We start from the raw sequence: 20,720 nt of genomic DNA, 5'->3' as shown, positions 1-20,720 counted from the left end.
GGCTCACTAAACTATACTAATGGTGTGTCTGTTTGTGTGTAGACCCTCTGCTGTCCTCAGTGTGTGTATGTGTGTGTGTGTGTGTGTGTGTGTGTGGTATGAGGCTATGCGTTCTTCATCACATTATTGAGTTCCAGTATGATGAGTGTGTGCAGCTTGGGATTCACAGCCGAGAGTGTATGTGTGTGTTCAGTGGTGTTATTGTCTTCTCCGGTAATTTATCAGGGTTAAATCAGATTCTATGGCCAATGGGGACACAGTATGTATCTGTATGCTGACACACACTGTAAATGTGGAAATGAAAGGTTACTGTGTGTATGCATACCTGTGTGTGTTTTGCATTATTAGCAATACAAAATATAAGAACAACTTAAAGGCTCTATGAAAAGGTCTCAATACTTCTTAAGCATGGTAGCGCAGGACACTACACAAGTGTAAACCAATGAGCTATTAGTTTGGGCAGGCAGACAGGACTGTTGAAAGATTTGTTACTATTGGTCAAACAGAGCAGCATGAGTTCACTGGAAATGCACAAGTTCAAGTTCAAGTTTTTTAAAGGTACCCTGTGATGTTTTTCTGTTAATCTTTACATCCTATGTTGCTCATGAAAACACACCGAATTTATCCTGGAGGAGGAAGTGTCAAAAGCATTTCCTTCCATATAAACCATGTACCAGAACGATGTACCAAAACATTACGCCATAGCATCACTAGCGGCCAAAAATCTTAAAAGTGCACCTTTAAAGAAGCTATTTGTAAGTTTTCTCTGCTGCCATATTTGCTTTGCTGCGGTTGGTGGTGATTGTTGCTTGACAAGAGCCTTGGCCATTGTTGCATTTACAAGACAAGAGGTTGTAATACACCCTCTGACAAGTGCTACGTCTTCAGGATAGATCTGTGGCTACAGTGAGTTGCTTTTGGAAAGTGATGAGATGGGCTAGCTGGTTAGCGTGATAACTTTAATAGAAGAACCCACCTCTGGAGACAGCTCTTAGTAAGTAAAGGAAATTTAGTTTGAACTCACAATGTTTCCTCTAGACTGGTAAGTAAACAGCTGTTAATGCTAACTATGTAGCAATAGCAAAACTTACAAATAGCTTCTTTAAGTGAGGAAAGTATTTTTAACTATTATTTATTATTTCACTTTGTTAAAATAGTTTTTTAATTCCATTATTGTAGATTAGTTAGCGGCATCAATTCAACTAGCCCCAACTGTGACTTTAGCAATCCATATGTTATGACAGATGTGTCACTTGGTCACATAGCATTCCCAACCTAAGGCGAAAAATCAAAATAGTATTCAGTATTTTCTGTCTGCGCGGAAGGATAAATGTTTGCCAGGGGCTGAAACCAATGTTTAAATCCAATATTTCCGCTGACTGCACCGGACACTGCCCTGGTTGGCACAGAAGCCTTAACATACATTCCAGCTAAGAGTAAGAGCAGAGCTGAGTTGCCCTCTCTGGATTTCCCCCCAGGTTTGCGTAGGAAAAACTATGCAGCTGAAACATGGAGTAAGGTGGAGTAGTGACAAACAGGAGGTCGCAAATGGAACTACTGTCCAACTCAACCATGCTGAATGCAGGACTTCTGTGTCACTCTAGCAAGAACTCATATTTGTGTGTGTGTGTTTGAGTATGACGGAGAATGGGAAGAGAGAGATTAGGCAAAAGACTAGGCAGAAAAGAGCTCTTCAAAAGGACACATGCTTTAATGGAAACAAAAGGGCACAGCATCCCAGACTGTTCCTGTGAGTTGTGGATTATGATAGCTGAGTGGAGTTTCCAGAGTGGATAACAAAATCGCTCCTTAATGTCAATCAGTAAATTAAAGGTTAATTCTCAGCCAGTGCTTTGCTGCAGCGTTAATGTTTTCTCCAATTTGGAATAAGTTAACTTTAAAAAGAAAGCCAGGTATTGCTCACAACATCAGCAAAGATTTCTTCATCTAGTCGGACCCTGACTGTCTGCCACCAGTGGCTCAGCAGCTTGACCCTGACACAGTAGCATGAGAAATGATGACACCCTGACAGATGCAGGAATATGTTTCTTATGTAGGCTAAAGGGCACTCTCTCCCCGAGGACAGCTGGGCAGGGGCCCAAACTCTGGCTGGCTCCTGTGTGTGCACATCCATGTCTTATTACTCCAGAGCCTTATCCATCTTCTGCTGTGGGTGTGCATTAGGGTGTGTGTCTCTAGGATTGGGTATCTCATCTGTGAACTAGGTGAACTAAGTCTGTGGCTTTACAGTAAAAAGCAGCACGTGCACTGAGCGGGAGAAAGGACAAGAATGAGTCAGAAGGACACGAAGACGGAGGGAGAAAGATGAAAAATAAATGGAAACTGAGCGGATGTTTTTTTTCTTTTCTTTTCTGGTTGAAACTACTGGTAGAAGAAATCAAGCTTGAGTTCACAGCTGTATGCTCATTTGTGTGAAACACCACCCACACACACCCACGCACATCTATACACACACACACACACACACACACACACACACACACACACACACACAGTCACAAGTGAGTGAGTGAGAAAGTCAGACTCAGAAAAGACCTTTGATATTTAGCTCATTATTGGTTTTCATCATTATGTACTGTACAAAACTAAATCAGGAAAGGCAGCCTAATATAACCTACAGTATGTTGGTATATTATTTGATGCTACTTATTATGTGATGTGCCATGAGCCTGTTATATTATGAGTATGATAGCATTACTATATAGCTAAAATGGGGGGTCTTATTTGCGTAAACTTGTAATATTTACAAATGAATGGGCCTAACTTATATCAGTGTATGTATGCTTGGCGTACAGCTTCTCCTGTGCTTCTGTTCATCACATATCATCAATGTGCAAAACATAAAGTTGAGCAGACATCTACACACTATGCATAGCAAACAATTATAGACTCGCTGCCTCCCTCAAAGTCGTCGGTGTCTCTGTGCTGTTCAACAGTGCCACCTGGAGGTAGAGGAAAGTGAAACAGTGAACAGTGAACCTATGGTGAGAGGAGCTGCAAGCCTCCCTCTCCTCTGTTTAACCAATCAACGAACTGTAGAATCTGTTTTCTTGCTTCAAAGGAAACAAAGGGAAAGATTGGACTTTGCAAAGCGGTCCCACTGAAAGTGTTTTTAGGGGAGAGTTTCTGGAAGGGGAGGTGGAGGATTGTGAAATGTGTGCGTAAGTGTGTGTAAATGTGCGCGTGTTTATCTACGCGCCATGTCAGTCACCTACAGCCTTCCACAGTGGTCAAGGATCTGAGCAGCTATTGATTACCATCATCATCATTCATGATCCGCTGTCAGGTCACGACACTCACATGCATACACTAGTGAAAGTGTGGACACGCAGACGTACAACAGACATCCAGAAACACACACACACACACACACACAAACACACACACACACACACACACACAAAAACACATTCATTATTCAGTCCAGTGGTACCATAAATCAACATGTAGATCTATAAAGCCACAGATTCAATCCGTCATGAACATATTACTTTCTCACACACACACACACACACATGCACACACCAAACTTTCCCCCGAGAGTATGCCTAATAAAATAACAGTGAGTCCAAGATTATTTCTTTCCATTTTCCACATTATTAAAACAGAATAATTCAAACTCTGTCCAAGAATTGAGTCATTCTTTGCAATATTAACTTCGTTATTCTGTGTTTGATTTCTGAATTAGTCCTGATCAAACGCCGTGTCTGTTTCCATCATTATCAAGTGAGCGAGAGAAATACTGTTTTTCCATGTTGAAGTTAGAGGCCACTTGTCCAGAGAGAGTAAAGATATAAAAACTAAAGACGTACGAAAAAGCAATGCGTTGACAGCACACATGCATATGCACACTAAATCACACTAAATCACACATGCACACACACATTCAAAACACACAGAACTGCACACAAGCACAAAATTGTGTGAGAACAGAGATGTCCATCAGGGCATTCGGTGTGTCCCCTCAGTGTATTAGTGCAATATTGGCTATTTCCTGTTTTGATGGCAAGTCATTTTACAGGCGGACAGAGACACAGATGGCCCAGTCACCTCTCGGTGATGGTCTATGACTGGCGTGATTGCTGTGTGGTCTCTGTTAGTTTGTCTGCTTCGCTCTCGCTCTCTCTCTCTCTCTGTCTCTCTCTCTCTCTCTATTCTCACTGCGGTGCTCTAGCCGTCCACTTCCTCTGTATCTTGCTTTCTACTCTCTCTCTGTTGCTTTATCTCTTGGTGCGTGAACAGGAAAAAAAGGATGTGAGTTATTTTCATAGTTATCTCATGTGGAGAATGTCAGGTCAACAGTTGGAGCGAGAGTGCCAAGCGGGACGTAGGGGGAATACGTCTTGTCTTGTTTTCAAGGTTCAAGGAGACGCAATTGTTCACGGATGAGAAAGGACTGTCAATCAGGAAGGTTAAAATAACAGCTTAAAGATGCTAGTTGTCTATCTGAGAGAAGGAATGAGACACTTTTCATATTCTGTATTGAAACACATAGCAGGATTTAGAGACAGACTAAAATGCAAACGCTAATGAGGAAAAGATTTCTCAGAGAGATTTTCAGCACATTCCTTCACTTGTACAAAACTTGAGAGGAAGCTGGCTGCAGTCGAAAAGTTCATCCTGGTTAAGTAAATAAAATAAATCACCCCTGTGCTCACACGGTCACTGGTGAGAACTGGGACAAGAGAAACAGTAAAATTTCCATGTTTTTACAGGAGCACCACACCTACATGTCTGCACATCAGTATATCCTCTTCAGACCAGCACGAGGAGTGACTCACTCTGCTTCTGAAATCACATCAGCAACTGCAAAGGGATCTTAATTATTACATGATCTACCACCGATGAAAGTACCATTGGCTTTCCAGTCACCTATGATAATGTAGTGGCAGATGTACTGACACAAATATATACTAATGCACAAGCATATTCACACTCAAAGAGACACAGATAGGGAAAGGAGATGAAAAGTAGATTTTTTTAAGGGACCTGAAACCTTGGTTTATACCAAATAATAATAAATAATAATCACCTCTAAATAAGCAAGGATCAGAATAAAGGTAGGAAAAAAACATCCACTTCATTATTTAATGATAAACAAACAGCCACAGTTGAAAGCTTTGCAAAACTTGTAAGCAGATTCTTCTGTTGAATTTACTCTGATCAATATTTTTATATTTAATGTTTTGGTTTTACACAGAACAACTTCTCGGGCTTGATTCACTCTCTCCACCCTAAGCGACCTTGCTCGCAGCAGTGCAGACAACTCTTTTCGGCTTAAAAAAAAACCACTCTGATAAAGTTCATCCTGTATTCTACCAGTTCTGCCCCAAACAGACAAAGTTAGCGACTGGTTGGTGAACACAGCTGCGCCCGATTTCCTTCAGGCAAGGGTGAAATTTCCAGTCAACCACAGGCGCCGAAGATGGCGTGTCGGCTTTGGCTCAGGAGGTGGAAATTACAGGATGGTAGTCTGTTGTCCACGAGTGTCCTTGGGAAAGACACTGGTCATTAAATTGCTACTGATGGTCATACCAGTTTGCATAGTAGTCCGCCGTCTTCTGGAGTTAGGAGAAAGTAGACACCACAACAGAACTAAAAGAAGAGCTGATATTGGACTTACAGTTGCTGGGAATCCAGAGAAGACTTCATATACAGGCTCATGGCAGCTGCTAACATGTTTGCCATATGAGGTGATGATACTGTAGGTGTGTTTACACCTTGGTGCACTGCCCCCAACTAATCAAAACATATATTACAGCAGGTGTAAATCCAACACATTTGATTCTTGAGTATTATTGCTAATGTGAGATTGGCGGATGACATTAAATTGCATCTCCTTTTGAGCACTGTCAGCACCTGCACAATCAGGAAGAAAGGAAGGAAGGGAGGAAGGAAGGAAGGAAAGGAAGGAGGGAGGTTGTGTTGTCTACTCCTGACAGCCTTGACCTAATGATGATTTGAAATGTGGCCGCTCCGCTTCCTGAGCTTTTGTCTCTCTGGTGTCACATTCTTTCCGCCCACCTTTTGTCTGTGCCTTTGTTTTCATGAGCTCCCTCCCTCCGTCTGTCTGCCACTCAGCCTCACACATTTCCGTTCTTTAACGTCACACACACACACACACACACACACACACACACACACACACGTCTACCTATCATCACTGACCGCTAGTATGATGATCATGTGTCATCCACAGCCAGCTTCGTTATTGATCACCAGTTGTAATGATCAGGAGATGCAGATGATGGTGCCACCCTCATTGATTACCGGTGACAGTTAAAAAGCATGGTATAATTCCCATTGATTGTCAGTGACAGTGTGTAAAAAATGGTGTCATCTATATTGATTAGCAATAAAAGTATGTGGCAAAGATGTGTCATGGGTCCACAGCCCACAGCCCTCTCACATGCACTTCCATTCATCATCTGAATGTGTGTGGCACACGTGAACACGTGTTTTAAAAGGAGCCGAAGAGCCCCGTGGAACCCTTCACAACCTAAAGCTTGAGAACGTATCAGTGGTGAAACATGCGGGCATATTGGGGATATCATCTTAGACACACTCTGTGTTGAAAGGAGAGCAGCACTAAGGGTCTTTTCCCACTTGCATCCATGTACAATAAAGTGGAGCAGACGAATTAGAGCTGGTTCTCGCAATAATCTCAGCACTTGCAGAAACAAAAACAAGATTTCTCCTCTTTTAACCCGAAACGTCTGGAAGTTGAACCTTGGCTGCATCCTGGGGGATTCACAGAGAGTTTGTCGGAGTTTATATGTATTGTCTCACCCTAAAAATACATACTTAAGCCTGAATAAACATATTGCTATCATTTCCTTTAGCTGGCTGTAATTAACATTTCGACAAGGTCTTCATTGTTGAAACATTACAGGAAATGTCCAATCAAAATTCATCACAATAAACCACACCGAATCCTGTGAAAATATCCATTCTCCATCTTTTTTCCTCTCTAGCTTTTCCACAGAAATCACTGCCAAACACAGAGGCAGGGTGGTCAGTGTCAAACGTCCCTTGGTGACTTGCTCTGTATTGATCGGAGACTAAAAAAGTCTGTGAAATTATTGCTTGAGGGTCCAAACAATATCACTAAGACAGTTTGATTTAATGAGCTTCTGCCGGGACAGTGGAGAAATAAAAATGGGTTTTAAAAAAAGTCTCAACTCTTGTGCTCTATTGAATCATTGTTGCAATAAAAGGTAGGCTGGATTTTTAAAAGCACTTAGTAAAGATCACCGCTACCTCTCCGCTTGGTAAACTGGAAGAGCACTTAGGAAGTTTGTAGCTCCTGTCTTTCACACAGTTCTACTGTGGTCTGAATAGTAAGGATGTGCTGATGTAAGTGAGCAATGATACAGTGCGTGGAAAGACACTGTGGAATACAAAATTAATGGCAGACAGACAAGACAGTGTTGTGTGTTTACTTAGAGAAGCTTTCTCTAAATGGTCATTCCTCCTTTTTTCAAGTTTGTTTGTAAGACCTGTAACTCACAATTGACTGGTTAGGTCTATTTCACAAGTACAGGGGCGATGTTACAGAGACCAACTTGCAGATCCTATCCTACCTTTTAGGTAACCATGGTAACTAGAGTAAGGTATGAAAAAAGCAATTACAGATGAACAGGTCCTAAGTCAATGTTCCCTTCCTAACTTCAGATAGGAAATGTGTATTTACACAAGCTTCTTAACTTTCCAAAATCTTAAATAAACTCTCCTAACTTTAGTATAACAGTTAAGCTGTCCTGACTTTTGCACCACTTAGCTAGCTTGTTTAATCCATATTACTGCCCTTTGACAAAAGTTCCATCAGTACAATCAGGCTACCCCAAGCCGTGATCCTGCAGTTAGCCGTGAAGCTACAACCATATTTGGAGAGGCCGACCCGGCAACAAGAGGCGCTCCTGGTTGTAGTGCAATTGATAAATGCGCTTTGTTTTTTTGCTAAAGGAGATTTTCAGACTAAAGTGGCTATTTTTATATGTTTCAATTAGAAATATAATGCGTTACAAAAATAGCCAGTGTTGGATGGAGTACTGATGATTTCCTAACCTAGGATAGAAGGAAGTAAGATAAGACAGGATTCCTTAAATTAGTTAGGATTTGCTTCCCTAATACCAAACTGGGAAAAAGCTTATACTCTTCCTATCTTAACTTAAGACTTAAGATAGGAAATGTCTGTAAGTACTGTTGCTATGGTTACTTGCAGTTTAAAGTGAGTTCATATAACTTACTGAAAAGCAGTTACAGCACTGTGGCCACACGTTATGATTAGGCAACATCAGTAAAACATATGACATTAGTTTTATTCTAACTTCATAGCACAAATGGACAGAAGTATAAAGTCAAATACTCCCATTACAAATCAGTATCTACCTAAAGTTTGCTAACATTAGCTTCACATTAGCCGCCATGAGCTACTGCTCATAACAGACCAGGTGAAGCTGTGATGTGTCTTGCTTTATTTTCCATTGTAAACCTACAGAACAGTGGATACACTGATCATTTCAAATGGACACCTGCCACTTTTTTTCGTCCCTGTGTTGGAAGACCGGAGTGTAAATCTTTTGCTGTTTGTTTTCATTGAATCACTTTTGTTTTGTGAATCGTACACTTTGCTGTGCTCTCCTGTTCATGTCACCCTCCTTCATCTTTTTGTCTTCCTGGGTCCCTCTCTTTGTCCCCTCCATGCACTCTTCATTCACCTCTCTCTTGACGGGTAGGCTTGATTTTTTTGGTTCTCTCTCTCTTTCTCCTGTGATTTATACACGGTGTGTTTTTTCCCCCTGCTACATTGATGCGAGCTCAACCCCACACACACACACACAAGTAGATGGATGAGCTGATCATAACTAAACCAGCCAGACTTCACTGTGAATTATTATCACCTTCAATCTGTGTCTCTGAATCCCTGCCCAGTTCTTATGTTCATATGTGTGTATGTCAGGAAGCTCTGCTCTGCTTCACCAAGTCTTCTGTGAGTATCTTTTAGGAGTGTAAGTGATGGAGCAGCGAATAGCTTTTTCCCTGAAGGCCTGTATATGAGTGTGTGTGAGTGTGTGTGTGTGTGTGTGTGTGTGTGTGTGTGTGTGTGTGTGTGTGTGTGTGTGTGTCAGTGTTCCTGCTTATTATTCTCTTGGTCCCCTGGTGTTTGACCCGTCTTTCTGTTCTGTTGAGGTTTCATGTGAGCTGGAATATAATTCTATTTCCACTGCTGCTCAAACACAACACAACACAACACAACACAACACACACACACACACACACACACACACACACACACACACACACACACACACACACACACACACACAAACACACACACACAAACACACACACACACACACACACACTTTTAGGAAGCAGCCATCAGGGTGACTGGTCCATCACTCACCCTCACATAAGGTATTCAACTGCAGTATGTCAATGTCACATTGTCAGTGGCCAAGTGTGTGTCTGTGTGTGTGTGTGTCTGTCTGTATAACTGGTGGTCTGGCAGTCATTGAGGTAGCAGGGGGGAATACACTCTGGAAATATAAATCTCACAGAGAAACAGAGAGAGAGAGGGAGGGAGAGAGAGAGAGAGAGAGAGAGAGAGGACATAGGTTGAGGGGAAAACCGTGTATCTAAAGTTCTCAACAGAAACCCACTCGTCTACACTTTTTTCCCAAATAGATGTAAAAAAATTCAAAGTCAATGAGAAAATGTCAAAGCCAACGCCCTCCAGTGCAGGAAAAATGAAATGTGAGAAATATAGGAAGATCCTAAAACTTGAGTGAAAGAAGTTCAGCTTCTGACGGTGACATGAATGACCTCAGCGGTCTGAGCTGTGGCTCATTAACACTGGTTCTGTGTGTTGCAGTGTGGTCTTTACATCAGAGGACATCAACATGAAAAATTCCTTCTAAGACATGACTGGAATAGCATTTTGAGGCCATCTGTGTAAAAAAAAAAAAAAAAAAAAAAATTTTTATAAAGCCACCTGAAAATTAATTTCAAGCTTGAGGCAGCTGCCTCCCAAAAATCTAGTCCTTCTCCAGATAGACTGTGTGATTAAGATTTTGAAATTGCAAATGGATGACAAAGGACGACGGAAAGCAGAGGGACGTGAAGTCCCACCACAGAATGTTTTGTCAATGCAGTGCAAAGAAGCATATTAAGGGAAGAAATCTCTGCCATCTGTATATGACATTACATTTTTTGCTGATCTGTTAACGACACATTTTCATGGCCTTTGGCTGATACATTCATGTTTCAACCCAGTGCAGTACCAAAACATGAGTCTGGTTTTCCACCACTGTTTATTAAAGTGTGACAATGATTTTTTTTTTTTGTATAGATACATTTGTTCAAGAACCCTGCTCTACAGCAACACTGCACCTACCCCAAGAGAGAAACCATGAACTCTTTGATGCTCAAAATTCTTCATGGAAATTTTCACAAAAATTAATCACAGATAAACCTCCATCTCACAGTCCTCATTAAAGTGTACTTTCATCAAGTCATATGATGTGTGTGTCTTTTGACATGAACCTGATGCTGGAGATTGTGAGAATCAGTTGTGATGGCAAAACAAGAAGATGCTCATATATGAGAGAGGAGACTAACGTATATGTAAACTTCATCAGCCGCGTGACACAGATAAAGAAAATGAATTTAATAAAATGAAATGCGTCAGGTTGAGAGAAGCCCCACACGGATGGGAAAGAGTGTGGTGTGTAAAATAAGGCAACGCTGCCCCCTGCTGTGCAAAGCATGTACAACAGCATTAACATCATGTTGCTGTGAAATTTTGTTTCAAGTCGGTTGCCTCCAATAAAATCAAAATTTACACAACATTAATATACACTAATGATGATAAAAAATACAATAGATTGTAGATATAATTGCAATATTAAATATTTCCGTTGAATGCTCAGTCATCACCTCTGACCCTTCTGAAAGAGGCCTGACCAGAATCTGCAGTATCTCCTTCTAACCCAGCTTTGTATGATTGAGTCTTACACTGAGATCCCTGCAGTGAGTAACACAGTCATGAGAGTGCACCACATCGTCATAGCAACCCCAGAAACTGTGTTGAAGCCCATCACCGTGGTGACAGCAGCGTTAGGGAGGGTACCGTCAGTGAAAGTCTTGTCGTGAACATGAGCGATGATGGAGAGAGCTCCTGCGTACGCCTCCTCGCAGGCCGGCTGTATCTGCTCCTCTGGTAGCAAGTGGCTGAACTCACCTGGAGGATCGTTAAGTGACATCAAAGTATTTCTTAGTCAAAGTCAGCGCGTTATGTTTGGCGGATGACTATATTGAGTACATGTTACTGAAGTCCAACTCACCTTTGTCCCTCAGCTCAAAGGTGTACGAGAATGGGATACCAATGAGACGAGCCCAGTCACGACTCGAACCTGAGTTTGGATCTGATGGTGACAGAGGGAAAGAGAGAGATGACAAGGAAGAGGAAGAGGAAGGGTCAGAGGAGGAGGGATGGAAGCAAAAAGTGTAAGAGACATCAACAAATTTCCTTCAATAGAAAATGCACATAAGTATTTCACTTCCACTTGAACTGTGTGTTGTGTGAGAAGGGAAGACATATAAAATGCCAAAAGACACAAATCCACAATATGTCAAGCAGATGATGCCATATCCCTCTCACTAAGTCATACTAAAGACAATATGAATTTCAAATTGTGGCCTTAGTGTTCATTCTTTTTATTTAGGTTGCTCATTAGAGTGACTTCACACGTGCAGAGCAGACTGTGTGCTAATAACAACTATTTAGGACAGGCAAGGCCATGGAGGAAGAGGTCAGGTCAGTGTGTGTGTGTGTATGTGTGCATGTGTGAGTGAGTCTTACAGAGGATTTGTGGAGACGTCCCTACAGTGTAGTTCATTCCATGCACCTTCTTCATCTCTGCTGCTGCAGCCTTGCCAACTGAAACCTGCACAGTTCACACGTAATGCGTTTATCTTTCACCTAAAGGTCCACTACTGTGCTTCATAAAAATTCACATGCACGTACACACGCACGCACTCACCAGTTCATTGTAGTTGGGTGCAGAGATCTCAGGGTGGCCATATGGCAGGAGTATGAGTTGCCCAGCAGAGTGGATAGTGAGGAAACACAGAATCTGTTTAGCCATTCCGCCTAGATACAGACAGAACAAAAATGGTATTGGTATCTAGATGACAACAGGTACGACCCCTGAGTGAATGTAAACAAGAGCATAGCAGCACCTAAGTAATGAAGTCAGTAATGTTTTTAAACTGGGGCTTTTATATCTTATGATTTTATAGATTTATGTTTTCATGATTTTTAATTATGGACTTACTGTACATGTAATTTATGACACATATATTTAAAAAAAAACTACCATCTCATTTTTGATAATGCAATTGTTTTTAATGTAATTTCAGAGGTAGTTACCAACAAAGTCCATCACAGCTTTAGCCTCTGGCTCTGACGCTGGTGATTTCCCACAGTAGGTGTTGGCACAACTGTCAAATGACACACCTACGGCTGGGGAGAGGAACAACAAGGAGGGACATGTTTACAATATGTTTGTTTTCTTATGTCAAAAGTAATTCTAAAATATGAATTCACTAAAAAGGGCTACACACTGACACAATAATGTCTAATTACACTAAGTCAGTGTTTTTTGTCTGTGTGTTATCAATCACACTTTACTTTGAGGACAGTATGTAACTCACTTCCCCAGTTGGCATTAAAGTTTCTGTTGAGGTCGACACCATAACAGTCACTTCCTTGGGGAGGGAGGGAACGGGACTTTCTCCACAGACGAGTCTACATGAAAACAACACACAGATGCAGGCACAGAGAGTGTGTGTGCAGTGTTAATGAAGTCACTCATTTACAGTCATATCTTTGACAGACTAAATGTGATGCTTTCACTGAGCAGACACAAGATGGAGACATGTCACTCAGTCCTAAAACAGTAAGTCCATGTGTTCACAGTGGTGCTTGCTGAATTTAAGAAGGACTCACGCTGTCATTGGTCCAGGTGAATATATATCCATCCACATTAATTACAGGAGTAACATAGATGTCCAGGTTCTGCAGCATCTGTTCCAGCTTCTTGTTGGTTTTATACGAGTTCACGATCTGAACAAAGGAAGAATTTCAAACAAACATGTCAGAGCGCGCTTGTTTGCGTGCGTGTGTATGACTGAAATGATGTCTGAGCGCACACACCTCTTTAACGAACCACTGGCAGAAGGCGGGAGCGATCCACTCTCGAGCGTGGATACCGCAGTCCACCCAGATCACCTTCTTCTCTCTGCCCTCTGAGTTTTTCAGGCCCAGCTGGAGAGGACACACGACACGAGCCAGTGTGGGTGAATGAGGGTCATTTTAGGAAATGCTGAGAATAAATAACTGGGTAAGAAGCAAGTGACACTGGTTGAGTGAAAGTAAACATAAAAACATGTTTTATATCCACCGGTCCTCTGCAGTGTCTCTGCAGTATTACTGACAACGCTGTTTAACAAGAAGGATTACATCATGTTTCCATGTGTTCACTTGTGTATGTCATAGTGATTTTTTTTTTATTTGTTTACCTTCAGCAGTGTGATATTTCGTCCTTCATAGGTTTGTCCATACACAGCAGAGGAGACCAGCCCTGGGTTTCCTCGCTCGACTTCTTCCATCCACCTGTAGATCTGTGGTGCGATTTAATCAATGTGATAATCCATTTCAATACCGCTATTTATAGTTTTCTCTGGTCAAGGTCCATCTGTGCTATACAAAGATTAAAGTGCAAATTTAAAAAGAAGAACAAGGGCTGTGACACAACATAGAAAATGTATTTCTAATAAAATATCCCCTGAGGAAAGCCCAACCTAGAAACATTTAAAGAGACCCTTACCTCATCCATGGGGTGATACTTGGTGTAATCATAGCTCCATGTTGATTGCAAACCCTCCTCTGAACTGTAAATGTAAAAATGAATGGAATTAATAAGTTTTTTTTAAAGGAACCTTACCTCCAGTATGTCAACACTTAGTTTATTTGAACATGAATTAACAAAGGTTGCAGTTCGACTGTGAAACACCTGCACGAAACAACTGCAATAACTGCTATACCTTTAAAGGGAGGTATAGGGGAATTGTTAGTCTCGATTCGTGTGACTGGCAAACCATTGAAGACAAAACTGAATGAAAATTGCTTGGACACTCTTGGTTAGGTTAAACACTGATGACACTATACCTAATAGATTAATAATAAATTCAACTCAACTCACCCGTGAGGAGTCTCTAAGCCACTGTTTATCAGCAGGAACGAACCCAGTATCCAACATTTAAATGTCATCCTCATTTGCTCTTTCTCACTTAGACCTTTCCTGTCACTTTCCCTCCTCAGACAAGCCACTGTTTCTTTACCTGTTGCACCTGCGCCTGCAGCATTAACACTGTTGTCACTTCCAGCAGCAGCAACAGTACATTATGTTCAGATAGGTGACCTTGTTGCCATGTGGACAAAAAACAATTATTACCAGCAATCTTAACAATCTTATACTGAGGTAAATAAAATGTGAGCTATGTGGGATTGTAGAAACAATTATGAATCAGTTATATATTAACCTTTATGAGATGTCAGTAAAATTATATAACAAGTGATATCCCAAGGTACAGTTGCAGGCCTTCTGCTTGTTTCTTTATGTATCTATCTTACCCAAACACTCATAATGCTTCTCCTCCTGCGAGCATGAACACAGACGTTTCACAGAACTAATTACAGAGCAGGGAGTACATGATGGGACAAACCCCGATTTAAAGTGCAAACTGTGCAGTGAGCTTGTGTTTACAAAGCTATGACTCTTCCACTGCATTCTGCACTATCAGGAGTTGCTGAACAAATGTGACATTCATCCTCAACTGCCCTGTGTGTGTGTGCGTGTGTGTGTTGTAGTTGTTGTTGTCGTCCTTGTTTGGACTCACGCGGATAATGTAATTGACAGATGGCTCTCATTTAGGCCAGGGCAGGCATGGAGAAAGGAGGATGGACATAACAAGTTAGTACCTTTGCCTGGATTTCTACTCTTGGACGTTTGCAAATGAGGATTTGACAGCTTGGAAATATTCAGGTTTCCTGAGGAGACTGGATGAAACCTGTGGCAGGAGGTGTGACGGAAGTTGGATTAAATCAGGAAGGATAGATATCCATTGTTGGAACCTTTTTTTTTTTTTAAAGGACCAATGGGTGCTAAATTCACCATTTGCTGCTGTCACTACTATCTGAAACACAACAGAGAAGAGAAGAGCGCCATTTTGCGGTGAGATAAAAACACCTGACAAACATGGCGACAAACCTGAAGATATGCCTTCAGTCTCCATTTATTATTAATATACTAGAATCTAAAACATCTTAATGAGTTTCAAGACAATCATATCTGAATTTTGAAACAGTGATCTCCTTTCACTCTTCTGTCTTCCTCTTTAGCATGCGCACCACCACAGCTCCCAGGCGACCAGATCTGTTATCCAGCGAGTCCAGCGACAGTGACACAGAAGAGGAGAGCCTCTTTGGCCCACAGCCTTCGAAAAGGAGCCCGCGGAGCAACAAGCAAGGCCAAAGGAGCACAGCTGAGCCCTGGGCCAGCACAAACACACGCCGTGATTCTCCCATCAGGCGAGGATCGGACAGAGAGCTACAGGCTTTTATCAGCATGAGAGACCAGGCTGACAAGGCCACAGAGGTGAAATAAACGTGTATTGTTGCTGTGTATGATATGAAGAGCAGTGCGAGGGAATAAATACATTTCATAGAGAAAAAGTAACTGTTTGTATCCGTTCAAAATGACAAAAATTGGACACTGACAATTTTTTTTAACATTGAAAATCCCTGGAAATAAGACTTCCTCTCCTTAATATGTTACACAGACCAGAGGATCGTATTATATCTATGCAAGACACAGCGTACACTCTTTAAGAGTTTTCATTTTTATATCATAATTCACCACAGCTGAATGTGAGAATAAATGTGTCTTTATTGTGGATTTTCAGTTAAACTAAGCTAAGCTAAGTTATGATTTATTACTACTATTACTGACTATTACTCATTATTACTGACTACTGCAGTCACCTTCCAAGGTCCCAGTTTCATCTGAAATGACCAGATTGCCTGATCCTTTTTAGGGTTACTTAAAATAATGATGGGATGATGAAAATGGAGCAAAAGTCACAATTTTACAGTTGAGAGCCATTTCATTTTTACATATTTTATTTTAACTTCAGCGTATAATGAAATATATCTATATCTACAGCTATTTCACATTTTAACATGTCAGTTTTTCTTTATCGATATTCCAGCTGACTTGATGTTTCTTAACAGAAATTTAAAAGAATTTGACAAAAGTCACTACACCATCTGACAGAGTTGTCTATTTACTGGGTTACACTGAATTTTGCATTATTTTTGTGTGTAGCTGTTGTTCATAGATTTCCCACAGTTATCAGTAAATTAACCAAGCAGAGACCCAACATTTAGATCTGGACAAAGATTTACTGTATTTCTAAATGCGCACATGCTTTTAGAAAATCCACAGTTGTGCTAGTACAAAGCGGTACTACTGTAATTCAGTAAAACAGTAATTCTCTTATCTGTTCCATCACAGATCTCTAACCTCTTTATCTAATAAGGGGAGAAGACATACTGTACACATGTGGCTCTCAAAGAAGCTTTTGACTCACATCAGCAAATGAACTTGACCTAGATTCTAAAATAACTTAATATAACAGATATCTTATTGGCAGAAATTAACTTGGTGTTTCCAGAGTAATGAAGGAAAGTGAGCCAGAAGTCAATTTGTCTGCTGATGTATAAAGAGGCACGCAGCGTTGCTTGTGTTTATGTTTAATGCAACATTCAGAAGAACTCCAAGTAGGGCTGAACAGTTAATTGAAATATTATCGAAATCACAATATGCTCAAGTGCAATATCCAAATTGCAGGAGTGGCAATTTTTGTGTTGTGTTACAACATACCATAAATGAAGCATTGTGCTGCTACAGAGATGCCTCCGGCCTACAAATCATATTATCCACACGTAAGGGAACATGCTTGTTTGTCAAATTGTTATGTTTTTTTAAGTGAGAATGAAATGCAAAAATTACCAATCCAATTGACGTCAAGACTCATATCACAATCTCACACACACACACACACACACACACACACACACACACACACACACACACACACACACACACACACACATTGACATTATTCATTCTCTAACCCCTTATCCTAACCTGACCCATCACAACTGAATGCCTAACCCAAACCTAATTCTAACTCTAACCTGTGACACTAGCTCCCATTGATTAGTGTGTACTCCACTCACTCACTCACTCACTCACTCACACACACACACACACACACACACACACACACACACACACACACACACACACACACACACACACACACACACACACACACACACACACACACACACAATGCACACAAAGAGGCGACATACTTTATTTACTTACTCAATCAGTGACCCTATACTTATCACACAGTAACTTGCTGTAGGTTTCTTATTAGAGTGTTAGAATGAGTTAGACGCAGGGCAACTCGCTCCAGGATGATCCCTCTAGTTCATCCCTATTTGGGATTTTTTTCCAAAATGCCTCTTTGGTTGTCACTCAGTAATTCACATCTACAAAACTAACTTTGCTTGATTCATTTAGTGTAAATAATGTGTTTAAAAACATTGTTGTGGCTATGTTAGTGACACATTCAAATATACAGATTGTATGAGTCCTATTGCATCGGGACCATCACTCAGAGACCGTTTCCTTCTATATATCCAGATTACATCTCAGTCAATCTCCATGTAGAAGATTTCAGTCTCTGATCAGACAGTCTGAACTGTCTGAATAGTCTTAACGTTGATAATAGCTGGCTGCAGGACACAGTGGGCACATTGTGTTAATAAATGGATTCCTTAATAGAGATGTGGGCCAACAGCCTGGCTGAACATTCAAACAGAACATTCACTGAACCATTCCTGTTATGGTGTGGGAGTCTTTTTAATATTGGCCAAGCAGACTCAGAATGCATCAAAAGGTAATTAAGCAGTGGGGGAAAAAGCCCATTCAGTAAAGTAGGACATGGCAGTGTGTAAAACAGTTCACAGTATCTTTCAGTAAGGAAATCTGTTTGAAACACTACCAGTTATGCTACCTGGCATCAGTGTGACATTCTGAATGACACAGACATTTTCAATACCAAATATTTTGACGTGTCAAAGCAGTAAAAGCTCAGGTTACAGTGTGACAGTGAGCCAGCATGCACATTACCAGGACCTTAAAAGTGGAGCAGCCAAATGAAATTCAACTATCATTTATTTCATTTTTTCCTACTATGATATGTTTAAAAGTCTGCAGTGAAAAGGCACAAAGCTTAAGATAATTTTAACCACCTCGGCAGGTGGTTTCACTTATTCTAGCTGATTGTTGCTAAGGTTGAAGACGGGCAAAAAAACTAATTTAATGAAGCATTACATGTCCACACAGAAGGGGCCTAATTAGGCATGATAAGTAAAAACACTTGCTGTATGTGGGAGGACTGTGGACTTTGAAGGTCTTTGAGCGTCAGATAAAATCTGGTTTATTTAATATTTTGTGTCACAACATCTGAAATTCACCAGTTAATTTCTGCTAAGTTTCTAGCCATGCTAGTGATGTGGCTCCAGGGATGGTGATGTCAGTACTTTTTTCCAGACTGAAATATCTCAATTATTGGATGGATTGACCTGAAATTTCTTTCAGGCATTCATGTTCCCCAGAGGATGACTTTAATGATCCTCGACTTCTTTAGAAGCACCATGGGTTGACATTTCTGGTTTTTGGTGAAATCCCTATACAGCTACTGGATGAATTGTCATGACATTTGGGCCACATTCATATGGTCAGTGTGAAGTGTAATGATTTTAATGAACCCACTAAATTTTCTAAAGCCATCATCAGTACAAACTTTTAATCATATCCAGATTGCCCAGTCAATTGATATCTGAAAGGTTACCTGCAAAAATAATACTATCACAATTAAATCAGCATCAGCTGCTTGTGCCCAACCGTCCTACAAAATAAGGAGCAAAAAAACTGAGGACTAAGTCTCTTAAAAACCCACCTAAAGCTTGTGCAAAGCACGGTATGAACATGCGCAAAGATATAAATGTTTAAGCATTTGTCAATATTGACAAGGTACACATTGTTAGCTCAGATAGATTCTCCACAATTCAACTGTTCAGTTCATTTTACAGAAACCAAACTATGATTACGGCATCGCAAACCGCAATGTTGGTGACATATATTAGTTAGTTAGTTAAAGAACACTTTTTGTATATGATAAATTTATATTCATGTATTGTGTATTTGCCCATAGGAATGGGAGAAGCTGAATTATGACATACACACTTTGCGCTATGCAAGACGAGAAGTCAGAGCTCGATGGAAGAAAATCTTGTTGCAGCTAGGTGAGATGCTTAGCCTCATCTCCACTTCATCCAATTCACTGCACTCTGTTTGACTCTGTTGTCCTCCTGTCATTTAATTTTCCCCTGTACTTTTGACTTTCCATCTCTGTCTCTGCAGGTTATCAGCGTGAGGTGGATTCCTTGCTGTGTGTTAACAGACAGAGCCGGTTCAGTCGAGATCAGGAGCATAATAACAGATCTACCGAACTGTTGAAACAGCTGCTGGACCACACCTCTCTCTTCCCTCCTGGGACAGGACCCCAGACCAGATACCTCTATGTTATGGTACACACACACGCACACACACCCACACCCACACAGACATACACACACACAGTTATGTCTTTATTGCTCCATCTGCATCTGCCATTTCCAATGTCCCCTATTTCAGTTTTTTCATGTTCCTCATCTGCCTCCATCTTTCTCTCAGGACTGCCTGGTGTCACTGGACAGTGCTGAGGACTTTGTCAGACTGGCCAAAGAAAAATATCCCAAGAAATAACAGTGACAGAAAGAAAAAGACATAAAGGCTGACAGAGAGGGTAACGAAAAATTTTGATAGACACTGCACAAGTAAACTTTGACACATACCAGCATACATTTAATGGTAAAGGCAAATTGAAATACCTGCTCTTTCACTGTTGATTGAGTCATTACACTGCATAATGGTAAGTTGCACTTTTTTGTATAAACCGCACAGTTTGTAAGAGACAATGTTACAGGTGGAGATGCTGGTTAAAATATGTTTTTTGTGCTTGTTTTAGTTGGTTGTTTTGGTTATGTAATATAGGTACATACTGCAGACAGCCAATTCAAAAAAAGTTAAGAAATCCTCTGCAGGTACATAGATGTATTTGGTGTCTATATTTAACATGAGACAATCCATTTAACACATGTTGTTAACTGATGACAGTGATGATAACAAACTGTATGTTTTTTGTGACTAATAAAACATATTTGCTCATTCCAGCAGCTGGAGGTGCTCAGTCAGTTTCATTTGGCTCCGTTTGACATTGTGTTTGCACTTTTGTCCACATGGTGGAAGCATATCATCATGTTACAGTGGGTTAAACTGGAAGAAAAAAAAATACTGAAGCATCTGAATCACAGATGGGTGAAACTTTTTTTACTCTATTAGACTTATGAATTTGTCTCTTTCCAATACATTAAAGGAAAGCAAATATTC

The 20,720-nt window shown here is 40.7% G+C and overlaps 2 protein-coding genes across 2 annotated transcripts in view; one reads left to right on the top strand and one right to left on the bottom strand.

Moving 5' to 3' along the window:
• Positions 1-10,325: 10,325 nt before the first annotated feature.
• The window catches only part of LOC130177730 (carboxypeptidase O-like), a 33,227-nt gene continuing 22,832 nt past the window's right edge, over positions 10,326-20,720 (bottom strand). Inside the window, exons 2-11 of the mRNA XM_056389653.1 lie at positions 13,917-13,980; positions 13,609-13,710; positions 13,244-13,354; positions 13,037-13,153; positions 12,742-12,835; positions 12,458-12,550; positions 12,069-12,178; positions 11,888-11,972; positions 11,370-11,450; positions 10,326-11,266 (exon numbers count right to left, since the gene is read on the bottom strand). Of these exons, the coding sequence (XP_056245628.1) occupies positions 11,037-11,266; positions 11,370-11,450; positions 11,888-11,972; positions 12,069-12,178; positions 12,458-12,550; positions 12,742-12,835; positions 13,037-13,153; positions 13,244-13,354; positions 13,609-13,710; positions 13,917-13,980 (1,087 nt within the window). The 3' untranslated portion in view covers positions 10,326-11,036. The remainder of the gene's footprint in view (positions 11,267-11,369; positions 11,451-11,887; positions 11,973-12,068; positions 12,179-12,457; positions 12,551-12,741; positions 12,836-13,036; positions 13,154-13,243; positions 13,355-13,608; positions 13,711-13,916; positions 13,981-20,720) is intronic.
• LOC130177731 (melanoregulin-like) lies at positions 15,051-20,498 on the top strand. The gene is made up of 5 exons (XM_056389654.1): positions 15,051-15,323; positions 15,491-15,746; positions 19,444-19,534; positions 19,653-19,819; positions 19,965-20,498. The coding sequence occupies exons 1-5, from the start codon at positions 15,247-15,249 to the stop codon at positions 20,034-20,036; spliced, it is 663 nt and encodes a 220-aa protein (XP_056245629.1). The 5' UTR covers positions 15,051-15,246; the 3' UTR covers positions 20,037-20,498.

This window comes from Seriola aureovittata, chromosome 11 (genome assembly GCF_021018895.1).
Source record: "Seriola aureovittata isolate HTS-2021-v1 ecotype China chromosome 11, ASM2101889v1, whole genome shotgun sequence".
Taxonomy (NCBI): domain Eukaryota; kingdom Metazoa; phylum Chordata; class Actinopteri; order Carangiformes; family Carangidae; genus Seriola; species Seriola aureovittata.
This window is presented reverse-complemented; position numbering and strand designations above follow the sequence as displayed.